The sequence below is a fragment of the Notamacropus eugenii genome, chromosome 1, assembly GCF_028372415.1.
Source record: "Notamacropus eugenii isolate mMacEug1 chromosome 1, mMacEug1.pri_v2, whole genome shotgun sequence".
Classification (NCBI taxonomy): domain Eukaryota; kingdom Metazoa; phylum Chordata; class Mammalia; order Diprotodontia; family Macropodidae; genus Notamacropus; species Notamacropus eugenii.
Genome location: NC_092872.1, coordinates 125,629,671 through 125,652,494, shown reverse-complemented (window position 1 = coordinate 125,652,494; position 22,824 = coordinate 125,629,671). Strand labels below are relative to the sequence as shown.

General features: G+C 39.0%; 2 protein-coding genes across 3 annotated transcripts in view; one reads left to right on the top strand and one right to left on the bottom strand.

The window, feature by feature from the left end:
• The first annotated feature begins 201 nt into the window (after positions 1-201).
• CA12 (carbonic anhydrase 12) overlaps positions 202-22,824 on the top strand; it is a 250,157-nt gene continuing 227,534 nt past the window's right edge. The window contains exons 1-2 of the mRNA XM_072613395.1: positions 202-4,362; positions 8,153-8,253. The gene's annotated coding sequence lies outside the window, so the exon portion shown is untranslated. The remainder of the gene's footprint in view (positions 4,363-8,152; positions 8,254-22,824) is intronic.
• The window catches only part of LOC140506336 (inter-alpha-trypsin inhibitor-like), a 98,778-nt gene continuing 88,046 nt past the window's right edge, over positions 12,093-22,824 (bottom strand). Inside the window, exons 4-5 of one of the 2 annotated variants that reach the window (XM_072613438.1) lie at positions 21,577-21,622; positions 12,093-13,588 (exon numbers count right to left, since the gene is read on the bottom strand). In XM_072613438.1, coding sequence (XP_072469539.1) covers positions 21,582-21,622 — 41 coding nt within the window. In that variant the 3' untranslated portion in view covers positions 12,093-13,588; positions 21,577-21,581. Of the gene's footprint in view, positions 13,589-19,362; positions 19,451-21,576; positions 21,623-22,824 lie in introns of those variants that run through there. The other variant, XM_072613427.1, reaches the window with a different exon arrangement.

The window sequence follows — 22,824 nt, the reverse complement described above, 5'->3', positions numbered from 1 at the left end:
TTTCTCATGGTTTCTCCCATTGGTTCTAATTCTTCTGTACAACATGGCTAATATAAAAGTAAGTTTGATATGAATGTACATGTTGAACCCATATCAATTTACATACCATCTTGGGGGAGAGGGAGGGCACAGATGGGGAGAAAATTTGGAACTCAATCTTATGGAGGAGACTGTTGAAAACTAAAACTAAATAAATAAAATTATATATAAAAAAATAAATCCTAGATCTGGACTTCTCTGACCTTCCCATCCCCCAGTAAAATGTATTATCTTAATACCTGTAATACAATGGCTCTTCCAAACTATACTCTTTGTATAGTCATTCCTTTCCATCATAGTCATTCTTTCTCATGTTCAAGTTATTTTTTTCTGGTAGCTAGCTCCCTCCATTAACAAATCCTTTGGGAACAAACCTCCTTTACAAGGAAACGGGCCTCCTGAGTCAGGTTTCAGTGGCGGTGTTCCCACTAGATACGCTAATGGCCCAGCAGCCATACAAGGCCGTACATGACAAAAATACTTCTGTGCACCGCTGGTCTTTGTTGGAGCAGAACTATAAGCAAATAGGGCGAGCCCTAGGCAAGATTGTGAAATCAGAAAATTTCTCTCTGACTCTTCCCTGTTTTCCTGTTCTGTAACCATTTCTCCTTTCAGGTGTTTGACCTTTCCCCAAATTTGACCTTGCCTTATTAAAACAAGAAAGACCCTGATGTCAGTCATTCCCACTTGTTGGTTGTGGGACTGACTTTAACCTTCCTTGATAAAACACACTTTTGGTATGGAGCACTTTATTCCTGCTGTTACTTTTCTTGAATTTCCCTTTAAGGGTTCTGTTTCTAATTTTGAAATTTGAGGCACCATCAAGGAAGACTGGTTAGGGTAAAAGGGCTTCTGAAATGGCAACGGACAACTTTATGGGTTAAATAAATTGGGTTTTATTAGGTTAACTGCAGTGGGGATGAGGGAAGGAGATAGAAGGGACTGACTGAAGTTTCTGCCCTGAGAAGGCTTTCTGTTCTTGACTGGGCCCAGTTTGGCTCCTTTCTCACATCATCTCCATCAATCCAACTCCACTCTTTTTCTCTCTTCCTCTTTTTTTTCTTACTTTCTCAAGACTGTCAGATCCTTATTTTATGTTTCCTAACGCCAATTTCATGAAAAGGTATTTTGCTGTACTCTAATTCTGAGAAAATCAATTGATCCACATAAGGTGACATTCAGATTAGCCAGAAATTTTCATTCCCCAAATATACTGAACTAAGAATTTCCAGAACTCATCAAATTCTACTATATTTCAAACGTGTTCTCCATTTGGGGGGAGGGGAATTCCCGTGCTGCATTTCCTGCCATCATTAGGAGCCAGAGAAAGCTGTGAAGTATGTAAGTAAATTGCCTGGGGTGGTTAACATAAAAGCATTTTACTTTAGCTACAGAAGCATCATCAAGCCCAAATGAAATGAAGGATGTAAAGTACTTTGCAAACCTTCAATCACTATATATAAATGTCAGTTATTATTTTTGTTACTGTTAGCCTTTAGTCACCAGGTCTTCTGTCTGGTGATGACTTCACTCTCTGAGCCTCCTACTGCATCCCTGCTGAGCTCAAATAAAGTTTATAGAGCAGTGCAGGGGGATGCTGGGAAATATTTAACAACTTCCCTGTCCAGAAAAAAAAATTATGTGGTCGGCATTATTAACACCTTCTTAAGTCTAGACAACCGATGAAACAAATAATCAAACAAAAAAATAAATCAAGCCCTGATTTTTTGAGATTGCCAGTTTCCCAGGTAAGTTTCTCAGTAATTGCCCATACCGAGTATTTAGCAATCTCTGTTTAGAGTTATGCCCCAGCACACCCTTGCTTAGGGTAGTCATTCTGTGAGGGGCACATTTGCAAAGTGAGCCATTGTGTTTTTTGGAGAAGACACCAGAATATGCCAAAGGGTGGCTGAAAAACCCTCTGAAAGAGATATTGAAAAAGCACCTGGTCCCTGGCCTTGCAATGACCAGGCTGTGAGGCATCTAGGAGAGACTGATCCAGCTGCCAACTAAAAGTCACTGAAAAAGCCTATAAATTTAGCAAGGGATAGTTGTTATAATCTCATGTGGTGGGAGTCTGATGTGGTAAGGAAAGAGGAGAAAATCCACCTGTTGGCAGTAAGGGTAGGAATCTCCTGATACTTGTTTTGGGTATGATTGGTTCACACTCAGAAGATTGAGTGGGTGAAGTTGAGATTTCAGACCAACCTGCCGCGGTAGAGTTTTAAAACGGACACTGTTAATTTCCTTTCTCCAGTAGTAAAAAGGCCATTTAACCCATGTAAATGAATGATCCTTTTGCAAGGTTGGGAAAGAGGTTAAAAACCTGCATGAATGAGGCCTTGGGCCTAACTAGTTATGAATCATAATGGTATTAAATCACACCCTTAGATAAAAATCCTAGGCAGAAACCCAAGAAAGCAACTCCAGGATTGTTTTCTAAGAATACACAGAGGATTGTGAGCAAATTGCCCAAGACTAGACCTTGGAGCTGTTTCTGCATACACAGTGGGAATGAACTATTCAGAATAACTCAAACTTGGAAGGCCACCTGGTGATTTTGACAGATAATGCACCACAAGTAAATGATCTAGCCTTACTCCAGAAGAGCACAGGAAGCACTGGTATTGCCTATGTCAGGGGCAAGCACGGTACTTCATAAATAAAGAGGTAAAACCATTTTCTACTTATAGAGGCAGCATAGTATAATTGAATGTACTTAGGTCTGGATGTCAGAGAAGCCCCAATCTGCTACTAAAAATATGACCCAGAGCAAGTCAATTAACTTCCTTCCCTGAGACTCAAGTTTCTTCATCCATAAAATTTAAAAGTTGGACCAGAGGATCTCGAAGGCATGTTTTTCCTTTAAACCTACAAATCTTCAGAGACATACAAGTTTACTTTGTGTAATAGGTAAGCCCACCCCCACAAACTTAGGCTGATTCTTTTCCTGTGACTGAAGGAAGCTGTCTCCCCAGGACTTGATTGACCCAGGAGGCTAAGGCTCAAACCACCTGCCTAGCCTATTGACTTAGCCTCCTGGTGTCCTCAGACAGTAAAGATGTAGCTTCCTGTTCACCTAAGGCATTAAAAAGTCTGGTCCACAGGGAGTTGGAGCCCTTTTGACTTGGCAGACATCCCAAGGACTCAGGAATCACCACACCCTGCCCTGCTAACCATATACGTTTCCATGTGGAGACGTGGGGGAAGCATCCACTTGGGCAGAGTGTTATGTCCTCGTCGAAAATCCTTTCTAACTAACTAAACCTTTTTTTTTTATTAGTTACATGAGTCACTAGTGGACCTAGGGTCCATGAACTTTTTTTTTTTAAGGTACTTTGGTCACTGGATTTCAATATAATTGCCTGACTTCCATTATTTTCTTAAGTATTGTATTTTTTAAGCATTAGAATTTTTTTCCTGAGGAGTCCATAGGTTTCACCAGAGTGCCAAAGGGGTCCATGATACCAAAATGGTTAAGAACCCCTATAATAGCGTTTCATTTCTCTAATACAGAATCTAAACTCTCAACGCACCTGCATTCATCCAGCCCTGCCCACTACACCTTTTAAGGGAAAAGAAGAAGGGAAATTAGCATGGTGTGATTATAATTTTAAAGCCATCAACACTAATAATCAATGTATTTATGGAATCAGAGGGATAATTACAAACATGTGTTGCAATTAAGTCATCAAGAAAATTCTAATGAGGCTGGTTGAAACTGTAAGTAGCAGGAAAAAATGCAATTTAATGCCATTGTCACCTAAAGAACAATAGCCGGAAAAGATATAAAAAAATCAAAACATCCATCTGCCTTTAGAGCCAAACAGCTGAGACTTGAACGTTTAAAATGGAGAATGTTTTACAATTCGCTTATAACAAAACCTCTACAAAGGAAATCTACATTTCCTAGAAGCATTTACCCATGTCTATGATGATCTCTGTTAGATTAAGATTTTCCCAATCTGCTCAAACTGATCTTTTCTATAATGTTAACGGTGCTGGGAATTCAGTGGAATGAACACAACATTAGCAGTCAGGAAACCTGGGTTGAAGTCTTTGTCCTGCTCTCTGGCATCAAGTTAAGTAGAAAGAGACCATTGGGCCAGATGGCTTTTGAAAGCTTTAACAAACATGTTCCTGGTCTTTTCTCTGATTAACTAGTGGTTACTGCTGCTGACCATTAGAGGGCAGAACTAGCTGCCTGATTTCTTCAAGGATGAAGACGCATTGATTTGTATTCCACGAATTCAGAATTCCATAGAATTTGGATATGGGCTAGACTGAAGTTTGCATTTGCACCAACTCCGAAAAAAGAATGTGGTAAGGAAACTGATAGTGTAAACAAAATTGCAGAAGGAGTATTTAGCCAATTTAAGAGAATCAGCTCTTTTCTAGGACCTCAGCAGCATCTGTTCCTATATTAGCAAGTAGTATGTTAATTATAAATGAATCTTCTTTATTTAGGCAAGCACTTTATTAGCTGTTAGTTCACATGACTGTATATGCAGCAAAATGTAGATTCACTGGGTTTGTACTCATCCTCATAATAGCTTGTATTTATAAAGAGCTTTAACTATGATATATGGGGAAACTGATTGGGGAATACAAAGTTTTAGTTAACAGTGAGTTTCAAAATAAAACCAAATCCTCTCATTTTGACCTTTGTTGTTTTCTTAAAATCTTTCCAAAATATGAGTCTACTTTCCTTCCAGGAAATGTAGGTTTTAGTCTTGGAATTCATTCAATATGTGACCTTAGGAAAGTCATCCTTTCTGGATTTTTGTGAAATAATGGTTGGATTGCATGATCTCTAAGGTCCAGTTCTGACATTGAATGAGATGTTGATTATACGAATCTTTATTTGATGACTGGAGTTCATTTAGTGCGTCAGTGTTACTACTCAGACATCTTTTATGAGTAGACAGTAGAGACATGGATGTAGAAGGTACAGGAAGTTTGGCATGTTGGGTACTGATTCAAGTGCCAGCCCTGGGCCAAAGTGGCAAGTGTCATGGGACATGGAGTTAGAAGTGGAATTGCCCTGAGAGGCCATCTAGAACAAACCTCTCACGTTACGGAGGAGGAAACAGAAACACAGAAGTTAAATAACTTACCCAAGGTCATACAGATAATGACAAGATCAGATTTGAACACAGTTCCTCTGATTCCAAATGTAGTCCTTAAGCCACTATTACTGTCATGGACTGCCATGCAAAAGGGAGCATGCACGATGGAATTTTGGAATGCAAGGTAAACAGTGAGTTTCTCTTGGAGGATGGGGAAGATGTTGGCTCAGGTAAACCTTACCCTACTGGCAACTCCCTTGGTTCTAATTCTATATACTTACTCTAATACAACAAACGTTTATTATGTGCAATAAGCTGGGAGCAGTATAAAGGTTGGATGAGACAGTTTCTATCCTCAGAGAATTTAGCCTCATTCAGAGATACAATCCCAATTTTGTTATAAGGCACATTACATGAAAACCTTCCTCTCTCTCCATACATTCTTCATACTACTGTCCACCAGTCAGTAAGAAAGCATTTATGAAGTACTTACTATGTGCCAGGCACCATGTGAAGCATGGGCAATTCAAACATGGTCCTTACCCTCAGGGAGCTAACATTTTGATGGGGAGACAACATGCAAATAATTATGTAAATGTGAGACATTTGCAGAGTACACATTCCTCTTAGAAGAAAGACACTGTTCACCCTACTGCCAGAATTATCTTTCTTACACATCGATCAGTCATTAATGTTTTTTGAATAAATGAATAAATTATGAGTGTATTCATGAGTTATAAATGCAAAGTGCTTTGTGAAGTCTGAGGAGTATTCCTAAACGTAACTTGGCTTCTTACTAGCAAGAGAAGAGAACACATGATATAGTTTTTGTTGCAGGTTATCAAATTGAACTTATGATGCAAATCAGTTTTGTGTGAATTTGGATGGTGTAAGCCTTTCCTAACTAGTTGGATTCTGGTTAACCAAAGACAGATTGGAAGCTATAAACTCTTTCCCCACAGGTAAGCAAGTGATGATTCAGGTAGGACTTAATTAGGCAAAAGATATCTTAGCAGAGACTTTTCTCAGCACTTAACACCAGGCCTGGCTCATAGTAAGTGCTAAGTAAATGCTTGTTGATTGATTGAATTAAAAGAAAGAACCTTCTGTGAATTATTCTAATATTCCTAGAGAAATGAACTGATTTGTCCAGAGTCATAAAGTCAGCTAGTGGCAAGGCAAAGACTTCCTTACTCACAAACATGTTCTTTTGCCACAATATCACATTGCCTTCCATATGTCCTATAGAAAGTTTGATACAGGAGTTGAAATTTGGGTGAATAAAAAAAGAAATCCAGTCCTCACTAAATCTATAAATTTTATCTTTGTTGTTTTTCAGTTTCAGTCATGTTTGACTCTTTGTGAACCCATTTGAGGTTCATCTTGGCAAGATGAAAAAACCAAGTCAAACAGGGTTAACTGACCTGCCCAGGGTCATGTCTGATATCTGATTTGAACTAAATAAATGTCAGATTTGAATTCAGTAAGAGGAATCTTCCTGATTCCAGGCTTGGCATTCGATCCGCTGTGCCACCTAGCTGTGCCATAAATTCTATCTAGACAAGGCTTAAGTTAGCTCATGAGACTGTCTTCCTAACTCTTAGAGTATAATTTCTCATTTCTCGTGTGGGTCTCTAGGAGGAGTATATCTGGAATTTTACACTTCAGGATACTAGGGTCTTGGCTTCATGAACCTGCTTTATTAAAGCAAAGCAGCCATTCTCCTAACTCTCCACCTTTATCACCTTACCCTCTCCTTGAAGGGATCAGTGTCTTTTTAAGTGCAGGAGAATGGGGTGAGATGAACAGTCCTAGAAGGTCAGATCTAGAAGAAAGAAGCCCTAACAATCTCCTTGTCAGATATGATGGTGTAAGATCTTTCATAGAGCTGGGATTGGATGGCGCTTTAAATATCATGTAGTCCAACCCATCCTCATTTTATAGATGAGGAAAGTAAGGCCAGAGAAGGTGACTTGTCCAAGGTCACACATAATGAGGGCAGAGCTCACACTTGAACCTGGGTCCTGTAGCTCCAAATGCACTCTTTCCATGGCACTGCACTGATTCTCAAGTTTGATAGTAATGCATTCCACCATATAGCCAGGGGTAGATCTCCTAAGAGGAATTTTTCAGGAAAAATTTGCCTGACTCAGGAGTTGAGAGGCAGGACTAATTGTGGTGAAAACGAGAGTGGGTCAGAGAAAGATTTTCACCAATGAGCAAAGAAGGGTGAAGACCAATGAGATAATAATAGATTATCAAATGATATATTGTTAAAATGGGGAGCCAAATGAGGGTGAAAGTTGAAATGTATACAAGTAACTCAGGGAAGATGAATGGTGTGACAGAGAGTGGGTCTTTAGGACAAGGGAGCTGCCGGGTGTCTGTGTGTGTTTAAGGTCTGCTAAACCCTTCGAATTGGTATTCATTCATCCATCCATCCATTCATTCATTCAGAAATTATTTATTGAGTACCTGAGACACTTTTCTCCAGACCTCAGTTTTCTGATATATAAAATAAGGAAGATTCTTCTAGATCAGAAATTCTTAAGCTGAGGTTCACAGACTAGCAGGGTATCCATGGATAGATTTCAGGGGATCTATGACCTAGGATGGGAAAATAATTCCATCTTTTTATTCCATTAACTTCTAATTGATATTTAACATTCTCTTTACTTATTTAACAATATTATTGAGAAGGAGTCCACAGGCTTCACCAGACTACCAAAGGAGTTCAGGACACAAAAAAGTTTAGATGATCTCTGATGTGTCTCTGTCTCTGTCTCTGGTTTCATGATTTTGTAGCATAGCTTTTCCTCTCCTGTCACTATTTCTGCCGAGGTTCTTAAATTTTCACTGGACAAATTCTCAGGAGTAAGAAATCCTTCCCAAGTCCTTCCTTCAGAGGAAATGGAAACAAAGACTGATAGGTCTTTACCATGCCCTTAGTGACTTTAGGAGAAAGGAAATTATCATCGCAAACAGTTCACATTTTAAACCTCTTCAATGACAGTCAACTTTTTGTTTGTTTGTTTTTTGACTAGCCTTCAAGACATTTTTCCAATCCTTCTCATACTTACCAGGGCAAGAGGGATGGACCATCTGATCACAGAGAGAATCAGCAGCCGTATGAAGTCCAACTTTTGTAAGGCGTATGTTTAATTTGTATTGATACATATTGTATTCATTTACTTCCTTCCCCCCAGGTCTGACCACTCTAATCTGGTAACAGAGGCTAATTTTCAGTGCTAGCAGACTGGGTGTGACTGTAAAAGTAAAAAAATGGCTATTTCTAGAATAAACACACCAAAAGTAACTAGAATGACAACAGACACATATAGTAGTTTAAGGATCACAGAGAGCATTACGTAGGTTGTCTCATGGAGGCCTCATAACCTCTCTGGGAGGGAGATACTTAAGTATTTTAGGTGATAATATTCATATTTTTAAAAATGAGGAAACTGGGGCTCCAAGAAATTAAATGACTTTCCCAGGGTTGCACAGCTAGGAAGTACCACAGGCAGGACTTGAAGCTGCAGCTCCTCAACTCCTTATCTAGCATTGTTAAACCTCAAAAGTAGTCACCTAGGGAGGCCGTATGTTCATGCCAGTGAGATATCTGGAAATTTCTTTTTGATACAACCTTCTGATTTGCAGATGTTCTTAACTTGGGGTCTGTAGGCAGATTTCAGAGGGTTGTGAATTTGGATGGGAAAAAAATTCCATTTTTATTTTTACTAATTCCTAATTGAAATATAGCATTTACTTTCATTGTAACTATTGTTGTGATACTGCTGACAGACTGTCAAAGAGGGCCATGAGACAAAAAAGGTTAAGAATCCTTGATTTAGCCTAGTTGATGAGTTGGCTTGCCACAGTCCTACAGCTAAGTAGGGAAAGAGGAGACCCTAGATCTCAGGTCTCCTCCTAGTACAGTGTTCTTTCCATGAAACAATGTAGCCTTCTCATGACATGGCATTTTGAACACACAGAGTAAGTGGTCTGCTCAATTTGGTGGAAATAACCTTGTTTAATCAAAAACAAATTTTCAGATTGATCACTTTCCTTTTTCTTACTTGGTTTACAATGTGTTAGGAGACAACAGATAAGAATAGGACTTGGGAAAATAAGATGCAAAGACAGGGACAGTCCAGCCCCAATTTTTTTATATAACCTTAAAAAATAATTTTTACATGAGTCATTTCTAGATATAGATTTAGTCACCCACCCAGATTCTTCAATGCAGTATGCTTTCTCTTATAACAAAAAAGAAGGAAAGCACTTAAGTAAAACCAGTTGACATAGTGGCCTTGTCTGACAGACTACGTGGCCACACCCATGCCCTACCTCTGAAAGGAAAGTGGGGTTGCATATTTCTTTTCTCTGACAGCCACAGTACATTTGATAGTTCCCTCACCAGCTCCTCAAGCCACATTTTTGCAGAGGAAATGAACAATGCTGACAACTACGGGTAACTGAGACTTCAGTATTCTTAATAATAATTGCTAATACTAATTTTTCATATATCACAGTCTTATTTTTTTCAAAGTTTGACCACATGCATCTTTTCATTTGATCCTCACCTCAACCCAAAGAGCTAGTAGAGACAGGTATTATTAACTTCATTTGATAGATAAGGAAACTGAGGCACAGAAAGATGAACTGACTCGCCAGAAGTGATGCTGTTAACAGCAGAGCCAGGACTAGGGGTCAGATCTCACCTGGTTTTCTCTAAAATATAGTAACAGACTCCAGGGTTTGAGACTAGTCCACCATCTTTCCCCTGCCCCTCACCCCACTATTTCCAAGACACTACTACCTCTTGAAACTGAGATATTAAGAGGTGACAGTCTAGATTATAAGTTAACTTATGAGTTTCTAACTTATTTATAATTTAAATTATAACTTAATTATAAGTTTCATGAAGGTAAGGACAGTATTTTATGCCCCTTGGTTTCACCCACAGGACCTATGAAGGTACTATATCCATAATACTTCAATATTTTGATGGACTGGTAATCTCAATGTGGGTATTCCTTCAAGTATAGTGCAGATCATAACCAATCTGCATCTTCTTATTTAATTTTTCAATGTATAAGAATTTATTTTCTCTCCTTTCCCCCAGCTTAAAAGAAAAACAAGACAAAACTATTATAACAAATCTCATGCCTTTTTCTGTACAATTTTAATCCATATCTTCCCATAGATCCTTTCCAGAGGGACTGCCCAACATACTTTGCCCAACTTTCCTCCAGAACCCTTGACTTCCCATAGATACAGTGTTGGATGCAGACTGTCTGACCGTTATCCTTTGTTCTCACTACATGACTGACCTTCATCCTTACTGATCCCCCATACTTAAATTTAAAAAAGTCTGACTTTTTTATTTGTGTATCATACTTCTTTTCTCATTCAGATTATGCTCCTTCTCCCACCCGATGGCCCTTCTGTAGTAATAAAGAAAAAAAATACTGCTCTTAAAAATATATATTCCATAAAAAAGCAAAAGCAGCCTATAAACTGATCACACACAGCAGTGGAGATAACATTCCATATACATAGACCCATGTCTCCAGCAAAAGGAGGGAGATGCAATTCCTTATCTCTCATCTGGGGTCAAAGTTGGCTATTATAATGGCAATAGAACTCAGTTCATCTCCTTTTCCAGTCATATCTGTCTTCTTTCTAATGACATCATACATAAATTCTCACAGGTAATATGCTGCTCCCTACCCACAAATTCCATGTGTCCCTTCATTGCCCCTTGAGAATTTTAAAGACATATAAAAGAAGTGCCTTGGAGAGACTAGAACATTTTTAGGCATCCTGTAACTGCTTTTAATTGGCTAACCCTGTGTTGAAGAGGAGGCTCTCTGATTGGTTGTAACGCCATTTAAAAAGACTCTTAGTTTCACCTATGTCATCTTTGCCTCAGTGCTCTTGAGTGACCTTGGCAAGCAGTGAAAGGAGTTGAGTCCATAGTCATGTAAGTACATCCTTCTAGACTTCAAATCTGTAGTCAACACAGCATCAGTGCCCTGAGGAGCAAGGAGTAACCCTTGGGAATGAACTCTGGGGTTCAAGCTTAGGAGTGGCCAGGATTCAGGTTCATCTTACAGTCATACCAACCACTTCTGGACATGAACTTCATAGGACTGATGCTATATAGAAAGTGAACTAAATTTTGTACCTGCTGCCTCAGAGACTGTGGTGCTTTAGGGAGAATTATGCCCCTGGAATGTTGGTGAAAATGCTTATACATTCGTTCTTGTTATATCTTTGAAGTAAATATCACTTGGTAGAAGCCAATTGACGTTAAATACTGAAGTGGAACTGGATGCCAGTTAGCAACCACAAAAAATGGAGAGAAGAGCCTGTGGGAATTTGAGCCGCTATATAGAAAAGAGACCTTTCCAGCCCTCTGAATCCCCTAGAGTCCTGATGGGGAGGTGAAGCAGCCTGGCCCCGAGAAAAGGGGACCAGAGCAACCCTATTACAAAGGTACTAAGGGACAGTCAAACATTTATTAAACATTTAATGCTAAGCACTTGGGATAAAAAGAAAGGCAAAAATTGTCCCTGCCCACAAGGAACATATGTTATAATGGCAGAGAAAACACATGCTCTTGCAAGGTGTTATCTTTTCCATGAAGCATTCCTGTCCTAGCAAGGGGATCTTCCTGAAGTATAGCTGCCATCCACTAAAGACCCAGCAGCTTTCAACCTCTTGGACTTGTACGATTTCCTGGAAGACCAAAATGTCCATGTTAGGCTCACCAGTCAGACATGTATGCTTAGGAAAGAAACTCAACACAGCAGCTGCAGCTGGGGCACTGGAATCCTTTCTCCAGCATCCCTAAGCTAGCGCATGGGGAGATCAGCCTCATTTCAGCAGTTTGCCATTTCTACCACCAGGAGGAGGCAGTAAAGAGTTCTGACATGCCAACAGGAGGAGAGAGGACAGAGAATGGACAGAAGGTAGGACTTCTTTTCTCCAAAATTTATTAATTTATTTGTTTTCAGTTTTCAACATTCACTTCCATAAGTTTTAAATTTTCTCCTCTTCCTCCCCAAGATGGCATGCAATCTTATATGGTCTCTACACATACATTCCTGTTAAATACATTTACATACCAGTCTTGTTGCATAGAAGAATTATAATGAATGAGAGAAACCATGAGAAAAACAAAACACAACACAACGAACCATAACAAAAAAGAGAACAGTCTGCTACATTCTGCATTCTGACTCCATAGTTCTTTCTCTGGATATGGAAGGCATTTTGCATCATGAGTCCTTTGGAAATGTTCTAGGTCCTTGCCTTGCTGCAGGTCAGAACCCTTATCTTTCCTCAGGGTTCACAGATACCAGTGTGCTTTTCCTCTTTAAATGCTTTGTATTTACTCATCTGTATGTATTAAAGGTTGTATACCATGACTAGCTAGGTGGGTCCTGAACTGCATGGTACTGATACTGTGTTAAATAGGAAGAATCTCCTGATTCTCCCATCATGTACTGTGATTTCTTGAGGCAAGACACTCCAACCCTCAGGTCTGGGCTTTTCTTTCCAGCTGCCCTCCATGCTTGGAATGCTCTTTCCCCTGGGCTCTGACTGTAGACCTTCCTGGCTTCCTTTAAGTCCCAATTAAAATTGCACCTTCTGTAGGAAACCTTCCCTAATCCTTCTTAAGGGGATTGCCTTCCCTCTGTTGGTTATTTCCTATTTATCACACACACACACATATGCATATGTATGTATACATGTGTGTATATATCTATTCATCTTGCTTTGCATATACTTATTTGCATGTTGTCTCCCTCATTAGACTGCAGGTTCTTTGAGCATAAGGACTGTCTTTTACCCTTTTGTTGCTTCTCCACTTAGCACAGTGCCTGGCACACAGTAGGTGCTTAATAAATGTTTGTTCATTAATTGATTTTGTGCTATGAACAAGAGAAAGTTTGAGAACTACTGGTAGATATTTTGTATCTCCCAAGGAGAGTACAAGCCTGTTTCTTTTTTGCCTTTGTATCCTCAACACCTAGTACATCCTAGGACACCTAATGACCTGTGCACAAGTAAATAGTTAATAAATGCTTTTTAAAATAAATGTTGTGAACTGAAGTTGTAGGGCTAGGACTTCTGGACCCAGATCTGACTCCAAGTCCAGCACTTCTAAACCATATGAAAGACTGATAAAAACTGAACTTCAATGCACATTTCAAAGGAAAAACTAGAAAAAATTATTTTAAAGAGAACATATAATGTATATTAGTGGTATCCAGGTATTTTGAATAATCAGCAAGGATTTAGTAAACACAATATGCAAAAATGTTCTCTGAAGCAAAATCTGGCACTCATAAAAATCTGAAAGAGCAGTATATTCACGTGTGATTAGCCTGAATACAAATTGCTTCTTTTTTCAGGTCAATTCAGCATACAGTAGTTGGATTTCTTTTCCTTGTCCATTCCTCTTCTCCCTTGGGGGAAAACAGATTACCCATTGATCATTGATATTGATTGCCCCATCATATTTTAATTTTTAGTCAGAGGTACCTTTTTTAAAAATGCTCAGGTCTCAATCATATTGGCCATTTTACATAAATGTCCCCAAAGCCAATAAATAACAGGAAATAAGATGATTCCTTCTTCAGGAGGAGTAAAAAATTCATAGATAGGATCATAGATCTAGAGTAGAGAGGAAATTTCAGAGATCATCTAGTCCAACCCCCCTCATTTTACAGAGAAAGAAACTGATGCCCATTGGGGTAAAGTGATTTGCCCAAGACTACACAGACAGTAAGTTTTGGAAGTGGACTTGAACCCAGGAAGTATGATTCTAGAGCCAGTGCTCCTGTTCCACACATAAGAGGGAATATTGTTAAAATGAAAGAGAGGAAACCTCTCTTTCTCTCCCTTCCTCCCTCTCTCTGTTTCTCTCTCTTTTCCTCCTTCCCTCCCTCTCTTGCTCTCTTTCTCTTTCCGTATTTCTCTTCCCTCTTTCAGTCTCTCTCTTACTCTATCTCAATCTCTCTCTCTTTCAAAAAAAAAAGCATTTTGTGGAGAAAACCTAATGGAGCCATAAAGCAAGGCTGAGTTTAACAGAAAGTCGTCTCCTGAGGATGCTTGTGTGAATAAAGCATCAGAGTTTGAATCGCGTGACTGCTGTGTTCAATTCTCTATTATTTGCTTCCTTTCATTTCTAATGGAGTTTTGCTTATATTTATGAAAATATATGAACTGCAAGGAAGGAGTCACTTATTCTGATCATATGTTTTTGCTTTCACACATCTCAGCAGATGACTTTGCTGCTGCTGACCAAAGATTTTTATGGCCTCTTTTCTTATCTATAATGAGGTAGCTGGAATGAAGGCAGACAGGCATAATTTTTTCCTAGAGAATTCCTACCAATATACTCTAGACAACAGTCTAGTGACTACTACTAATAATAGAGTACTAATCTCTTTATTCCTTGCCACTTATTGGTCTTTTTGTTTCAAGAATAGGGGGTTCACCAAGGGGCACAATGAACCCCCTCAGACTGAATTGTCACCAATGTTCTCTCCATACAAAGAGAAAAATGGCATTCCCCAAGCCTGGACAAACTACCTGAGAACGATTAGGACTTAACTTCAGATCAGATGAAAGAAAAGTCAACAGAGAGGAATTAGAGCAGGGAATTTCTGACTCCTTTACCTCAGGGGATTTATTTGAATCCTTTTTTCTGAGGTTCAAAGCTCACCAACACTCCAGATAGTGCAATATATGTATTAAAATATATAATAATATTGTATATATGTATAATAATATCTGGTATATATATATATATATATATATGTATATGTATAGGCTTTTAGTTTGCAGAACACTTTATAAACATCATGTCTTTTTGTCCTCGCAGTGGCCCTGGTGGGTAGTTGCCCTTATCATCCCCATTTTACAGATGGAGAAACGGAGGGACAAAGATGTTATTAAATGACTTGCCCAGGATCCCACAGCAGCAAATGTCTGAGGCTGGATTTGAACCCAGTTCTGCCTGAGTCTAGGTCAGTGCTGTGGTAGAACCAGTTCTAACTGGCTGGTGAGAGCACATTGTTAAATTCTCAACGTGAACATTTACACTTGGAGAAAACAGCAAATTCTGCAACTCTAGGCTAGATTTATTGTTTATTAATTATCTGGACTTAAGAAAGTGATAGAGGAAATATTAATACTACAGATTCAGTTTAAAGGTGTGTCCTGTCTTCATAGTTTTCTTTTTCTCTTCACAGAGCTGGTTTTTAAGCACTTACTCACATTTCTTCTAGCTCCCACATTCTATCCAGTGCACCTCTTAGCCAACATGTACAATAATAAATATAGAGTAGTAATGCTTACAAAGCATTACACATATTCTATCTCCTTATAACCCCTTGAGTTAGCTGTGACAGTTATTATTGTCCTCATTTGTAAATAAAACAACAGACTACAAGCTGTTTAGTGACTTGTCTATGGTTACACCATGAATGTGGGTTCAGAAATGAGCTTCAAATCCAGATTTTTCCTGAAACTAAATCCAGTGCATTTCCCGTTACCCCATGCTGCTATTCACATTTTTATATTCACAGTGTAAGACTGGATGCTTTTTCATTCTAGCATCTTCAGGTAACCAAAGATTCCACATCAATTACTTTTCTAGAGGCAAAGCTTTTGTCTTCAAGTGTAAACATCTTTTAAAAAATTTATTCATTGTGGCAGCAAGGTTCCTTACGTATAGGACAACTTCTTTGCCTTCTTAAATAGACTATATTGAATATAATTTAACGTTCAGGACTCAAGACCATCATTATGGATACCCATTATGTACTGTGATGTTCTCAGGAGTCATTGCCTTACGTAGGGCTGTTTGCCATCTGGGATAATGTAGTCCCAGATGACTTTCTGAGTTCTTGCACCCCTTTTAAAATGGAGATTCAGTTTTTTGCAGACACACTGCCAGCTATCCCCTATACCCAATTGCTTTCTAATTTCCTGCTTCAATTTGATTCCATAAATTTTTATAGAGCATCTACCTCATACAAAACACTTTGATAAAGCTGCTGCTTATCTACCAAGGGCTCATTAGACTTGTGTTTAAAATAAGAGTAAAAAAGTTTGGAATAAGCTTACTGCTCTTCTATGAGGAGACTCTATTCTATCTATTTTGGCTACTTAAGGGGCCTCAACATTTTTTCTTGCTTCTTAGTTTTCCCTTGTTTTTTGGATGGCTGAGTTTTGTTAGGTAGGTACTCTTCAGAAAAACCAGGTTCAGATTTGAAGCCTGTGTTTTTTAATACAACTATTCTAAGCCCCACCTATCCTTAGTCACTATCATCCTACCATCTGGGATTGTACCCTTAACGGTTCCATAAAAAAGGGAAATGAGTACAGACCAAAGGCAACCATTTGTTATGTAAATCTCCCTGTAGGGATTGTGGGTGCAGAGGTGCTAGGAATTATGGGGAGGGGGAAACCTCTTTTCTCTTCCCTCTTCATATTCCCATCACCTCCTTAGTTTTGCAATATCATTGTCTTACTATTTCCTAGGGCCCAACCTTTCTTTGTCCCGCAGTCCTCACTAGGGTACAGACTAGCAGAGGATTTTCAGGATATAGGGGTAGTATCTATACTTTGGGGCAGGGAGAGGGAGTACTTCAGTCCCTAAGATGTCTGTACCTGGTGCAAAGCCCATGAGACCTTGGGCTCTGGGTGTTAATAAATGAATTAAGCATAGTTTGTCAGTTTCCCAGCTTTCTCGGTTAGTCTTTTCCATCTAGGCTTTTCCTAATCAGTCAGTCAGTCAACTAGCAATTATTAATTATCTCCTTACTGTGTCAGGCATTGTGCTAATCCCACAGGATATAAAGAGAGGCAGAGTAATCCTTGTTCTCCAGGTGCTTATTTGGAAAATATTTTCATTTTAAGAATAAAGGTTCTATTTTAAAATGAAAAAGCATGTTTGTATTTGGCTAACTCTGCATTGCCACATATTAAAAGCAAAGCGTCGGCTTTTTACACATCTTTGTGAGCATTATTATCTTAATACTAAGGCTAATTTTTTTAAACACACAAGAGAAAAAGATACATACAGAAGATATTTCACATATGAGAAAATGAAAGTGCTTCAACCAGATGAAGATGTAAGCTGGCACTAGCTAATGCAGAAAGGAAATTGAAACTATTATCAGATGCAGGTTTAAATTGATTCCCTATTTTCTCAAGATGATAACTGGATAATCATAATGAGCTTTATTTACTACATATTTTCAAGTAGCTACATAAGCTTTTTAAAAAAGAATCAAACATGATAGTAATGACTTACATGTGCATAGCAGTTCTGGGTTTTCACATACAGTATCACATTTGATTCTTTCAAGAAGTATGTGAGGTAAGTAGGATGGGTAAAATTGTCCCCATTTTCCAGGGAAGTAAATTGAGGCTCAAGTTTTGATTACTTGGCTAGAAGTAGTGTAAGAGGCACTAGAACCTTTAGGTCAAGATGATGGGGGACGAACAGAGGCATTGTTAGACTATAGCAAATAGCACAGTGACCTGGAAAGTGTGTAGTAAGTTTGGAGCACAGAAAGCCATTGCTTATCTCTACTCCCAGAATCTCAGACTAACTTAGATCTAGCCTGGACATCAGGAGAAGGGTCATGCTGACTTTCCTCCTGCTTCTTAGAAGCTTCCAGGGTTCTGGATTCCAGTGCCTGGGAGGCACAGAATGGTAGCACTCAGCAGTCTTATATTGGGAACAAGATTTCCAGATTGGTTACTAGAGAAAATCAATAGGTATAATGCATGCTAAGACTTATAGGATCTTGGATTCAGTCTCAGGCTGCTTGGCATTGAAAAGCAGGTACATCCCCATGAGTGTTTGTACCCTAGTTACTGCCCCCACATTACTTCCATAATAAATGGTGATTCACAGGCATGTGGATGGAGCACAAGCTCTTTCTCTCTCAAAATCTCTTTGTTTCTGGATCTAATCAAAGTCTCTGTGTTAGGAACTGAGGATTCAGAAAAGAAAAAGATACAGTTCCTTCTCTCAAGGAGTTTATAGTCTATAGAAAAAAAATGTCAGACTTACAAGTAAGTGTGATACAAGGTATATAACAATAGGAGCAAAGGAGAGACACAGAAGGGGGGGACGAGGAAGAACATTTATTAAAGCCCTACATGTGCCAACACTGAGCCAACTGCTTTATGAATATTATTTCATTTGAGCCAGACAATGCATCTGGAGAAAATCTGAGGAATGGGGGACTACTTTTAACGTAAAAATCAGGAAGGCTTCATGTAAGAGAGCGCACCTGAGCTGGACCTTGAAAGCAGAGAGTTTCAACATGCAGAGACAAAGAGGGATAATGTAGTCCTAGGAAAATGCATGGAGACATGGAGATTGGGGAATGCAAGAGAGAATGGAGAAACAGCTAGTGTGTGCGTGTGTGTGTGTGTGTGTGTGTGTGTGTGTGTGTGTGAAATAAGGACAGAAAGATTAGGCAGGAAGAAAGATTATGGAAGACCTAAAATTCCAGTCTAGGGAGTTTGTATCTTATCCAGTAGTTAATAAGGACCCACTGAAGTTTTTTGAACAAGGGAGAGAAATGGTCAGATCTATTCATTGGAAGAACTACCTTGACACTGATGTGAAAGATATGTTAGAGAGGGAGGAGAATGGAGGTGGGGAGGCTACCCAGGAGGCTATTGCAATAGTCTAGGCCAGAGGTGATGAGGACCTGATCCGGTTTGGTGCCAGTGCAAATGGAAAGGAAAGAGGAGAGGGAAAAGTTGTGAGTAGAGAAAATGAAGGGAAGGACATTTTAGCTGTCATTCCTATCTCACCTCTGTTCTGTAATCATCAAGAAGATTCACCCTTAAGAGTCACACAATTCGTATATGACTGTATGAATAAAATGACATTGGATTTTGCAACATAGGGATCAAAGGTTGATTGGGGACATTGGAAGTTTAAGAGTGAAAGGGGATATCATGTTTTCAGAATGGACTGAAATCATCTCACTATTTTTTTTAAATATAGAATTGTTTTATAATTTTATGCCTTTGGACAACTTATTTTGTTTTTCATTTCTTCACCTGAAATGACAGATACCATGTCTCTTTTTTCTCCAAGCACTGAGCATACCTAGAATGCTACCTTCTCCTCTTCCCCTCCACAGTCAAGTCCTACCCAACCCCCCAGTGCTTTGTGGAATGACACTTTCCTTACTTTTTCTCCTTCTTTTTCTTCACGAAGACCATGGTCAGGGTCATAAGCAAAACAATCATTGACACACATCCTATGATGATTCCCACAATAAGTCCTATGGGAGGAAAGAAAGCACAATCAGTAGAAGGTGGCATAAATCTGACTACTCTTTGGTCTTTCAAGGGGTTGGGTCAGAACAGCTGGTTCTGGCTTCCTGAGGGAGCAGCTCTATTGATACTGATGTTGTAATTAAGATTGTAATTAAGCAAACCTGCCAGATTCAGAAGCATTGCAGGAGTGTTTGGTCTAAATTAGCAAGAAATGACGGAATGTTTCTTTGAGGAAATGAATTTGTAGTATTTCAAAGCACATATTACAATGACTCAGTTTAAGCTAATGAAGCATTATTTTGCAAAGGTCTTCTGGCAACCTGTGTTAATGAATAGCTTATTATGGCTCCACTTCTCTGAGTGTCATTTCCTTCTCTATTGTATGAGGGGAGGAGGTAAAACTAAATGATATCTGAGGTCCCTCCCAGTTCCAGTGTCCAAGATGTTTTTGTAATTTGCATGCTGATAGTTTTATTTAAATAGCTGCCTGAAGCAACTGAATTGGATTTGATCTATAAGGTTCTTTTCAGCTCTGGATGCAATAACCTTTAGAGCAGAGAGGGACCTTAGAAATTAGTACAACTCCCTGGGTATCAAAAAATAGAGGCAATTAGTACATATAATGGCAAAGAGCATTGAATTCTGAGCCACAGAAGCTCGGAGTTAAAAGGGACCTCAGACACCATCTTGTCTAACCTATTATCTAGACAAGAATCTCTAATATGTCAAAGCAGACAAGTGTTCATCCAGTTTTTGCTTGAAAACTTCTGGTAAATGGTACCCCAAACCTCCCCAGGCAGTTCAATTTACTTTGGATTCTCATTTGTTAAGGCTTTTTCTTTCTATCAAGCCTAAATTTACCTTTTTGTACCTTCCACCCACTGCTCCAACTTCTGCCAAACAAAACAAGTCAAATTGCTTTTTCCAATACCTGAACACATGCCTTTTCCTAGAACTTTTTTTTCTAGGCTAAGCATTCCTAGTTTCTTCAGCCAATATTGTGATCCTGTGCCATCCTCATTTCCCTTGCTCTCCAGCTTATCAACATTCTTCCTAAAATGTGGTACCTACAACCGAGCTCAAGACCCAGGTGTGATCTGACTAGAGAAGAATACAACTAGATTATCATCTGCCTAATGCCAACAGTATGCTTCTTTCGTGCAGTCTGGGGTCCCTTTAGCTTTTTTAGCTCAGCAGATAAATTGTGTGATTATGAAGACCTGCTTATTTTATTGTTGATACAGAACAAAACATGTACTTGAAGTCTTTGGGCAGGGAACCATTTCTAATTCAAGACGTTAATCATGGATTCTTCTGATACTAAACTAGAACAAAAATCCTTCACCAAAATAATATTTAAATTATTTTACAAAACTAGGCAGTTTATGTAGTCTGTTTTTATTTAGTGAAGATTACATAATATAATATATAATAATTGTTTACAAATAATTGACTCCTCTACCTTTTGAAGAATTTATGAATATCCTGTATCGAACAGTAGACCATAACATCTTGAGATGTTCCTCCTCCTTTTCTAGCTCAAAGCTTTCTTCTTCATCACTTATTCCTGGTGTAATACTGATTTTCCCTTCCTTCAATTCGATTTCTGCCTTTCCTATTATTCCCCAGATCTCCAGAGTTTCCTTCTTCATAAGCCCTTTTCCCTTTCTGCTTTTCATGTACAGCCTCCTCAGAGGGCAGTGGCTTTCTAGATAAAGAGAATGTGACTTTCCCAAGATCTCTGTGTGACTGAGTGGCAGAGGGAGAACCTGAACCCAGGTTTTCTGGTTCCAAGCCCATCACCATATCGTGAGGCCATGTTCAAAGTTAACTCTTCTTTCCCTCCATTTCCTCAGTCCTCATTCTCAACCCTGAGGACCCTGGCTTCTTAGCCCACACTCTGTTTAAACTATTCTATCTTTTAAATAGACCACACTTCTCTCCCCTAGTTTTCATGCTGTATTTTTCATTGACCCAGACTAAAACTTTCTTTCCCAATAAGAATGAGAATAATAACATGACACATTTCAACTGCCTTTGTGTTTCACTTACCTTTTGACCATCTTTTATTCTCTGGGTAATAGCCACTGGTAGGAGAAAGGAAAGAAATTAAAAAGCTATATTTCCTTACCAATGTTAATTTTTTTCATCCTCATCCCAGAACAGGCTGTTGTCAGCTGAAAGCAGACAAGCACACGTTAGTTGGGTTGTACAGTAAATGTCTCAAATTTTTGCTTGTTTCTTTGGGGAGACAGCAAAGCTTTATATGCGAACAGTCTAAAAACACTGAGATTCTTGAGTCTAGAGAGGTAGAGGCTAAGAAACGTCAGGACTGAAACAGCTAGACCATGGGGAGCATGGGAAAGACTGCTGGATTTGTAGTCCAAAAAACTGTCATTTCAAAGCTCAGCTCTGTTACCTATTACCTTGTGTGGTTGTGGAAAAGTCATTTAATCTCTTGGAGGCCTCAGTTTTGTCATCTATGGAATAAATGGGTTGGACTAGATCTTTGGTGCTAAACTCAAATAGAAGTAGGGGCCACTAATTCATATGTCTCTGGATGTCTCTGGACATAGTATACTGACAGTTTAAAAATGTAATATTACCTATATTTTATTGTATTTTTATTTATTTTGTTAAATACTTCTAAATCACATTTTAATCAGGCTCAAGCATTATTCAGGAATGTTGTGTTTGACATGTCTGGACTTCATAACCTCCTAAGTCCTGTGAATGGTCAAGGTAAAGTGAATCCAGGCTTGTTCAGTGTTCGCCAGAGAAACCTATTGAAACATGTAAGTTCCATAAAAGGAAGTAATTCACCCCCCCCACACCCCCTACTCCCATAAGAAGCTTATGGAACCAGTTACCCATAAGTGTTGGTAGATGTGAGAAATGTAAAAAAAAATTCAAAAAACATAATGCATTTACTATATGCAAGATACTTTGCTAAACCTAGGGATACAAAGACAACAACAGTCTTTGGGTCTCAAAAGGGTTTGGAGCCATTTCTCACTGAGAGTCATAAATGGTTCCTAAAAGAAGCTAGGGTACAGCAACCTTTGTGAATGAGTTCAGGGAGGGTTGTTGTACCCTCCTACAAAGTGGACTTTCAGGCTTCTGTTGGCAATAGTATCCTGGACTGGAAGGGAGGTTAAACTGGCTTTCCTACATCAAAATTCTTCCTTTCCTAGGGCAGCTAGATGGTGCAGTGGATAGAGCACCAGTGCAGGAGTCAGAAGGACCTGAGTTCAAATCTCACCTCAGACACTTGACACTCACTAGCTGTGTGACCTTGGGCAAGTCAGTTAACCCCACTTGCCTCATCCTGGGTCATCTCCAGTCATCCTGATGAATATCTGGTCACTGGATTCAGATG